The 10025-nt window shown below is 33.4% G+C and overlaps 1 protein-coding gene across 1 annotated transcript; it reads right to left on the bottom strand.

The window, feature by feature from the left end:
- Positions 1–78: 78 nt before the first annotated feature.
- LOC138335434 (charged multivesicular body protein 3-like) lies at positions 79–8626 on the bottom strand. The gene is made up of 6 exons (XM_069284525.1): positions 8490–8626; positions 6237–6297; positions 5613–5792; positions 4115–4236; positions 2829–2943; positions 79–2460 (listed from the first exon to the last, which is right to left on the bottom strand). Exons 1-6 carry the CDS (start codon positions 8532–8534, stop codon positions 2321–2323), a joined length of 663 nt encoding a protein of 220 aa, XP_069140626.1. The 5' UTR covers positions 8535–8626; the 3' UTR covers positions 79–2320.
- Between the last annotated feature and the right edge of the window lie 1399 nt (positions 8627–10025).

The raw sequence follows: 10025 nt of genomic DNA, 5'->3' as shown, positions 1-10025 counted from the left end.
CTGCCCATTGACTCCTGCGTTGTCAATAGTAATATTGGTGTTAGCTACAAACTATAAAAGAGAATAAAAATCCAGAGGTTGGTCTACATAAAAGTTTTATTTGTATCAATTATAGATGTACATTCTATGGTATCTACAGTGATCAAGTAGAAAAATCCTGTGAAATCGTCAGTAACTAAGGAATTCATTTGACAAAATATACGATTATCGTGACCCATTGTAGTAGATTCCCCCGCCCCCTCACGTGAATATCTGGGTGCCTTAGTATTCAAATATTACAGTAAATACAGCATCAGAGTCTTTATCAGAAAATGTAACAGTCTGTGTTTGAATACAAAGTCATGTACCTTCCTTTGTTGCATGAATATGTTAATTCCTTTTAATTTATAGTCATAAAATTATTTCAAATTAGAAAGAAATAATTTATATGATTTATCAACTGAAAGGATTCAGTACTGATACAAATGTAACTTGTTACAAATACCGTAAATATACTTAAGGCCCCCCCCCCCCCAAAAAAAAAGTGTCTGTTTAGGGTTACATTGGCACAAAAATAGGGTCGGTAGGTAGGGATGTTTTTTTTGTTTTTTTTTGTGTGTCTTTTACTCTAAAATAATGGCCGAAACCGGAGTCTGAGATCGAAATCGCAACTTTAAAAAAAAAATTTCATAGAAAATGGAAAAAAAATAGGGTCGGTGGTAAAAAATTAGGGTCGGTCGGGTAACACTAAACAGACATATTTTTTGTTTGGCCTAATTTAGCATAGTCAAAATTTAGCACAATTGCGAAAACTGTTTAAATTATGGTATATTAGCGCAGATATTTTGATAGTGTAATTTCGAGATTCAATAGGCCTACCAGAAATAATAATCTTTTACCTTTTGGGGTTGTACATAAATTAGCACTTAAACTCACTGACCACTGAAATTTCAAAACGGACTACATATTCCAGACCTAGATTTTGAAGAATCTAAATGCATCTTCAAAGGTGAATAGGATAAAGACAAAGTAAAAATAAAATAAGTATATTTACATTATCTTGTTTTGATTTGAATCTAATCTCTTACTAGTAATCAAAGTACTGAAAGTACTATAACTTACTAGTAATCAAAGTACTGAAAGTACTGAATTTAAGCCTAAAAGAGCTTTATAAATACAATAAGGTACATGGATACCAACACATAGAAAAGCTAGAGAAATATCTATACCCTGTTATTTCAGAGTATACTGTAACCTATAATATGTATATATCGGGCACTTCTTGAACAGATAAACAATTATATACATAATATTTACAAAAATGAGCTCATGCATACGTAACTTTCACACACTTCCATGCAATAAATTAGATAAGAATTTATGATAATTAAGCATATTAATCATATAACAATCAAAACCTAGAAATTTATACGACGTGTATTATTATATTTTTCATTGGATGTTTTTTAATTGGACATAATTATCAGGTTATTTTCAAAGAATTTGTTCATGTTAAATTTCATCAACAAATGAACTGCAGTAATAATATTCTTGACATAATGTACACAAAGATCGTGGCAAATCTAAATTCAAACATGTTTAAGTCATGGACTTTAGTAAAATAAGTAACAATCAACGATTTATTTTTATCACATAACTGACTCGTTTAGCCATGTCTTAAATATAGTCAGAAGCATGTGTAATAAAACTGGATAACCAATGGATCCGTACATGTAAATGCATTTTATTTTATCAAATAGTCTGGAAAATTAATTATAAGCATTGATGTCACTATTTCATAATTTCAATGGGTTATGAAATAAATTTTGTTTGCTACGCGAATTCACATAGTTTGCAAACAAAATTTCTTTCATACCCCGATGAAATAGTGATATAAAAAGCTTAAGTGTAAGATTACATACTAGGCTCATTCAGCCATTCCAAAATAGCACAATTTGTCACAATCAATCTAGATTTTGCCTCATTGCAATATAAACAAATTGAAAATGTATTGTAAATTTAAAAATAATTTGAATTGTAACAAGCCTTTAGGCTAGTTGCATATCAAATTATTTAATGAGTTTGATAAATTTCATAGCAATTCATGTAAGAACCTCTATCTATATGACCAAGACTTATTCCACCATCATATTATTTTGATAAGAAATTAATAAACTGTTCATAGTATCTGGGTTAAGTGGAAGTCATCAAATGCCTATGATATTCCTAAGTATGATTACCTTGGAATTTCTTTTGCATCAAAATTTTGTGTCCAGCACTTTCAAGCTCACAAATGACAATGATTGGTGATAAAATGAAATGAAAACAACAATGAATACGATCAACTCCGTAATGCTTCTAGCCGACCCTTGAGATCTTCCTCCTCCTCACTGGAGTAATTTGCTGCCGCCTCCATTTTCTTGTCGTCTTCGTCCACAGGAAGAGAATCGTTGACAGCCTCTGGAGCTTTACCCAGTGTACCTGAGCGGGTATGTATAGTCGATATCAATACATTTTGAATAAGGAGTGGTGGGGTCACAAAAGGGTAATGATACTTACTATAATAAATTTGAATTGAAATATCATTAAAAGGGAGATAATAAGAATGTATTTATTTTACAGGTTCTATCCTTCCTATTCTAATTACACTGACAGAGACATATATGAAACTGTATAAAAATTATCTGGTTCAAGAATGTTTTTCAGAGTTATGCAGAACAAGACATATCTTTCGTAAAGTCTAACCAGACCAATAATTTGTATTGTGCATAAACCCTTAGCTGGACAGATATGTATGCAACTTATTTTAGATTCGACTCTAAAAATGTGTGATGAATAATAATTTTTACCTGCTGTTAATTCGAACAGTACTTTGTCTACTTCACTATCGGCTTCTTCCTCCAAATCATCCTGGTCATCTAAACTCTCAAACGCATCCTCCATCATCTCTTCCATGATACCAGCCTAGATACAAATAAAAGAACATTTTTTTGAAAAGGTCCAGAAGACCTGTTTTAGTACAAATAAAAGAACATTTTTACAATAATCAAGAGGGCCTGTCTAAGTACAAATAAAGGGACATTTTTACATAGGTTCAGAGGGCCTGCCTAAGTACATACAAATAACAAATAAAGAACATTTTTAGAAAGGTTCAGAGGGCCTGCCTAAGTACACATAAAAGGACATTTGAATAATTATTACAAAATTACCTCCCTTGCAGGTTTTGCTATTTTGTGAGTGAAACTTGCATTGTTTTCTCTGAAAAGTATGATGTTACCCTCAGAAATATGTGACTGAGAAATCAATACCTACCCACAGGGGTACATAACTCTTATATTATGCAAATACTTAATAAGTACAAATAAAGGGACATTTTCAAAGGTCCAGAGGGCCTGTGTCAGTACAAATAAATGGAATATTTTACAAATGTCTATTGGGCCTGTCTAGATACTTGTTTTTGTCAAATAAAATGGCATTTTTACAAAGGTCCAGATGGCCTGCATTGCCCACTTGGGTCATTAGACCAGCAATAGAATACGTGACTATTTCAAATATTCAGATTAATCTTTTTACTTTCCACAGAGAAGAATTTAAACCAAAGAATTTGTGAGGTTTTTTTCAATTAAATAAGAACATAAGACAATGGGATATAGAAATCTTAAAGATCATATCTATTTTTAAATGTCATGTAAAACATGACAAGTATTTGATTAGATTATTACATCATTAACAACTATGAAACTGCAATTTGTTTATTTGAACAGAAGTTATTAAATTCCAAACACTTTAGGTTAGCTAATCTTATAAAGTACTGGTGATTTTTGCATAGTTCCTTTTGTGAAAGGGGCTGCGGTGACCGAGTAGTTAAGATGTCTCGACATATTACCACAAGCCATCCACCTCTTGATCTTGAGTTTTAATCCCATGTGGACAGTTGCCAGGTACCGACTGTTGGTCGGTGTTTTTTCTCTGTATACTCTGGCTTTCTTCAACCATTTAAACATGGCACATGTTTAACTCTCACTGACCCCTGAAAATTCATAATGATCTCTTCTAGCCTCTAAATTAAAAGAGCTCAATTTAGTTTTAGGGGTGAATGAGTTAAATGCTATCAATCGTTTTGTGAGTGACCTACCTTCATCATCTCCTTGGACATCTCTCGCATTGTGTTACTGATGTCAGCCACCTTCACCAGTTCCTGCATACTCTTCATTACCTCACCACTCTTCTGTAAGGCACCCGTCATCCTCACCATGGCTACCAACAAAATAATCTCATTTACATACCCTCACCATGGCTACCAATAATCTCATTTACATACCCTCACCATGGCTACCAACAAAATACTCTCTTTGACATATCCTCATCATGGCTACCAACAAAGTAATCTCATTTACATATCCTTACCATGGCTACCAACAAAATAATCTCATTTACATATCCTTACCATGGCTACCAATAAAACAATCTCATTTACATATCCTTACCATGGCTACCAACAAAATAATCTCATTTACATATCCTCACCATGGCTACCAACAAAGCAATGTCATTTACATATCGCCTTTTCAATGTCCGTCTGCTCGACTTCACAGTCACCTGGACTTACTTTAACCCCAAAATTTCATAATAGACTGGTCTTGTCTTTGATTTAGAAGGGCCCAAATGTGTCTTCAGGGGCGAAAAGAGTAAACAGTACAAAAATGTCCTATTATTTTACTTTTTATTATTAGACTTTCTCGTGTACATATGTAAGAGACCTTGATGGTTTTATCTAAGGGTTATATATTATGATGAAATCTTATTACAATTTCCCCACCCCACATAGAGATATCCCAATTTTTTTCTCAACAACCGCATTCACTTTTTAAATCATTTTGTTCTTTTCCATAATGTTAACTTTTATCCTTAAATAGAAAACAGTGTTTAGGTATTAATTCTCCATAAAAAATGGCCACCTTAATGGCATGATATTTAAACACAAATCCAGCTGCTTGTAAATGATGGCACTTAAGTCATAAAGATCAAACATTTGAAAATAACCTTATATTGCATGGGTAGCCATATAATACAGCCTCAGACCATCTTGACTTATGTATTACCATAAGCCTCTAGATTTTGAGTTTGATTCCCATAATATGGGGTAGGTACTGACCGCTGGTTGGTGGTATTTTCACTGCATATTCCGCTTCCCATCCCCATCCCCCATTAAAATCTACCGGCACATCCTTAAATGACTAGTTGACCTGGCTGTTTATAGGACATTAAACTAATCAAACCACAAGTTGGGATACAAGAAAACTACTATATCCATAATCATAAGAGAAAGGTTTTAGCTTCCCCTAGAGTCATTTATATCAACTTCATTATCATATGAAAGAAAGTACTGTAAACCAATTTTCTTTTGCGTGCAATCTATTTTCGCGAATTGCACAATTATGTAAAATTCGCAAAAGTTTATCTCCGCAAATTGATATTTTCCAAGATAACCCATTCAATATAAATCAGCGAAACTTATCTCAACGAAAATGTTTTGAAATGGAAATTGCGAAAATTAGTAACCGTGAAAAAAATTTGTTTTACAGTACGTCTATTAATCCACCTGTCAAAGTTTTCCTTGAGATATAATTTACCTGCTTGATTCTTTAACTGCATGGAAACAGAATTGATTTGAGCTTTTGAGGCGTAGAGTCTGTTAACGGCTTTCCGTGACCTGACAACTTCCTTGGCCAGGATCTTAATGGCATCTTTATCGCCTTTCTTAGCCAATGCTTTGATCTCCCGAGTTACTTTGGTCTCTTCCTTCTGTATAGCTAAAATTGATAAATAAATTTCTCAAATTACAATTTTATATATTTTTTTCTTTTTCAAAAACAGCCACTAGCAGTACTTTGTTATTAAAAGGGTTTCTTTAATAAGGAATTCACCGAGATCTTAAATCTGCTTGATAATTGAAAATTCTTTCACTTCTTCAAATCTATAATGGAAAATCAGCATGACTGGAATTCTTCTAATTTACCAAATTTCTTTTGATATTTGATTTTTGGATATAAACGCTCATAATAATTGAGTAACATAATGATACAAAATTAGACTAGTACACGTTTTTATAATTTTAGTGGTAATTGCCAGATTTTAATGGGTATTTTATCTATGTACCCATTTCTTTTGCAGCACTGGTGTAATCAGATGTCTTGTATTATACATGTAGCTTGATGTGGCACACAACTGATCATCCAAAATGAGAAGAAACTTACTTCTAATGCTTCTATCAATGTTATGAGTTTCTTTTCGGAGTTTACCGTTCCACTCCTGGACCTGAAAAGGGATAAAAAAAATGATAAAATCTTTAATAGATATATGATACTAGTTACCAGGTTGGTCATACACTGTAAATAAGTTGACAGTATTTCTATATACAATTTATATGCCTGGTTATAATATAATGTTATGGTTACAGTGTACTACATACATACAACGTCTCAATTTGAATATTACATATCGGTAGAGAATGATGCCCAACTTAAAAGCCGTACAGTCAACAGTGTACCAGCCATTATTTGATTCTTTTAATGTATTCAAAGGATTATACTACGGTGCCTGTTTCAACTGTTGTCGCATTAAGAGCCTCCATTTTTATGTCATAGAATGGACATAATGGCAGTGATAGTAACCTCTAGAGTATCGAGGATGTGAGACATACAGCGAATGAAATTTAATATGGTTTGAAACAGTTTTAAAATTGGGATAATTATGCCTATCTTCAGGACTATTATGACCTATTTGTATAAAAGGAGCAGGTTGTTGTGGTTTGTATATAGTGTTAAATATAGGTCTCTGTCACTCAGCTGACTACCGGTAATGCTTCTTAGGCTCAGTCAGTCGGTAGAGCTATAGTTTTTCACACTGGAGACCAAGGTTCGATTCCTGGTTGGGGCACTCGACAGGAATCATATGTGTTTTTTCCCCGTATTCTACATTTGGTAATGTGATTCACAAATTCGTCCTTACAAGTAAAAATTTCTTATTAATTTCCACGATTCCTTCTATATTAACACAAAGGAAGATTTTTGAGACCAGAGCTACTTACTGTTACTCCAACTTAGAGGAGACACTTTTGAAACATTAACATTATTACATCCTTCTCAAGAATTTTTAACTGAGAAGGATTTGTCATTCAGGGTATTAGACAAATCCATTGCAAGAGGTTCTGTGTTTGTGCACTGACCGTGACATTGGACGATGACTGATTTTCCTTTGATGTCCACCCTCACAATTAACCTTTGATGTAGCTTGAGGGCGCATAGGTTACCGTCTTACTTCCTGAAGTGGGCCGTCATTTCATGAGCTGTCTTTTATTTTTCGAATGAAAATTTAAGACGTTTCATCCAAATTTTCGGTCCTTACACAAGGACATTGTGAAATTTATTACGCTTTACATTGGTGTTTGTCGTAGATGAGAGGTTGAGTCTAGGGAACTCGCTCTACATTTTAGTGATAGAAACAAGAAAACACATCCTTTCAGTTCCATGTCTTTTTATCTACTCCCCAATTATGTCTTTTATTAATATAAGAGATTTACATTAAAAGGGAATAACTCGTATAACATGGCTAATGTCTGGATGTCTGGCCGGCGAGCCATGACTGACAAGTAAAACTCGCCGGCCACATAGGCAAAACACAGATAAAATGTTACATTATATTTGTATTACAGCAACAAACCGGATTTGGATTCTCCACCATGTCGTAGATGAGAAGTTGAGTCCTTTCAGTTCCACGTCTTTTTATCTACTCCCCAATTATGTCTTTTATTATAAGTGATTTACAATAAAGGGGAATAACTCGTATAAGTTACAATTATCTCCCTTAGAATATACTAAGTAATCTACTTTCACCCATATAATCATATACATTGTACATAACATGTTTCTTAAGACTTGATAAGAAAAGTATTTTGATGAGAAAAATGGTATTTATTCCTGGTTCATAAGCGTATCATATGGTGTTAGAAGTGTAGAGACAGTCACAAATCCTTCTTACTTATAAATCCTAGGTCCTACGGTAGTAGACATAAGAAATCATCTGGCCAGTGGCTCTCAAGTTCAGCTGCGCGTTAACTAGTATAGGCTAGGGGGTAACATGGTGTAACATTATTTACTATGAATGACAGTGAATAACGTGAATGAAGTTGTTATCTTACATTTTCACCATTGACACATAAAATACCTAAAACATCTCCCTTTATTTTGAAATAACAGACGTCAGACCACAGGGGCCGTAACTACTGTTTATATTATAATATATATTTTCAGTCACTGGGTACGTTATATGGGATATAACGTACTCAGTGACTGAAAATATATATTATAATATAAACAGTAGTTACGGGCCCTGTGGTCAGACAGTGCAGATCTCACAACCCTATTGTCAGTATCTCTCTGTGGAATCATTTCATCGTAGTTAGAGAGTAATCGATAACATCACAGACGACTAAAGATGTGAATATTTACCAGTTCCTTCGGAGATTTTTCCGGTGTCTTGCCGAAGAGTCCCATGACTAACGGGTGTCACGGCTAAATCTTAATTTAGATTTTCGTGTTTTGGAAGGTTGAGATTTTGTCAAGGTAAACTTCCGCATAGACTTGCGCAAGACCGTATATAGAAATGGATCAAATAAACGTTTGATCATAATCTACGTCTACAAGACGCTTGCATTTCCAATCGGAGGTGTTCGAGGTCCGTTAGGGCCAATATATATATTTTTTTGTGTATTTTTTTTTTCTTTCTTTTTAAATTGTAAACTTCAAAAACAACAACATCAAAAACAGAAACAGAAGATTATATAGATAAATGAATTAATAAAAAATATTATTAAATAAATGAATTAATAAATGGTGTCTTGTTACAATATTTTCGTTCGATTTTGTACAATAATGTTCAAGGTCAAGGTCACAGACGTAAAAAAAGTTTTTCGAACTAAATTCAAACGCTCATAACTTCACAACTGTACGCTGTTCATCGTCCACGTTTTGTTATTCAGACAGATACTGACATTGCGCGTGCTTTTCTCTTGCAATGTTATCAGAGATTATGTCAAGGTCAAGAGTTCGCCACCGGTTCAAAGCTAAGGTCAAAACGAAATTTGGTGCATATGACAGAGCATGCTATCAGGCACATAAAATGACTAATTTCAAGGTCATATGGTTCAAAATGGCGGAGATATAGGACATCAAAATCGGAATTTATTTTTTTTGTTCTTAGGGTAAATGTTTCAACGCCTTTAATTTTTCGTATCTATGTTGTATGAACTTTTGTTTCAAAATTTATGGATTTCAAGTGATTATATAGAAAAATGTCGGAAATATAGCCCTCCAAACATGTCAATTTGTTCGATTTCATTATTTTTTTTCTTCGTAATTTGTGACCTTGTTGCGCCTTTTTCAAAAATACACTTTTTTAACGTTATTGTTACATTGATCTAAATTTCGTCTATCTGCTCATAATGTGTTAGTGTGTTAATGTTGCATTTGTAAAAGAATATGATTGCTTTTCATATGAATCATTTTCTCTGATTTTTTTATTAAAATTATTTGAATAATTTAATAGATTTAAAGGAACAATGTACGTAACTGTTCAGTTTGTTTTGTAATCACAAACATTTACCAGAAAATTACCACGTTCTCTCTGCATAAGATGTTGACTAAAGCCAGGTAAGATGAGACCAACTGTAAAGTATCGAAGAAAAAAATATGAAAGAAAAAAATAATTAATGTGATCCATGATAAATACAAACCGAAACGATACGAAGAAATTTATGGAAACTCGATTTACGGAAAATATCACTTGACCCTTCGGTATACGTAATTGCATGCTGTGACCTGATCGACTTCGCATGTGAAAAAACAGTAACAAACATGTTAGCGGCTTTAGAAAATGTGTAGGCCTATACAAAGGGAACTTAGACAAATTTCTAACCAACAGTATATATATGTATTATAAAAAGTATCAATTATTCCTCTTTAAGGTAAGATATGCGTTACTGATAT

The sequence above is a fragment of the Argopecten irradians genome, chromosome 11 (genome assembly GCF_041381155.1).
Source record: "Argopecten irradians isolate NY chromosome 11, Ai_NY, whole genome shotgun sequence".
Classification (NCBI taxonomy): Eukaryota; Metazoa; Mollusca; class Bivalvia; order Pectinida; family Pectinidae; genus Argopecten; species Argopecten irradians.
The sequence above is the reverse complement of the archived record's forward strand: the minus strand, read 5'-3'. Positions and strand labels throughout refer to the sequence as shown.

Coding starts and splice junctions, on each gene's coding strand:
- LOC138335434 (XM_069284525.1), bottom strand. CDS start 8,534: ATGGGACTCTTCGGCAAGACACCGGAAAAATCTCCGAAGGAACTG. Junction 6,298..8,489: donor AAAAATCTCCGAAGGAACTG/GTAAATATTCAC, acceptor ATCCCTTTTCAG/GTCCAGGAGTGGAACGGTAA. Junction 2,944..4,114: donor TGTCCAAGGAGATGATGAAG/GTAGGTCACTCA, acceptor ATTTGTATCTAG/GCTGGTATCATGGAAGAGAT.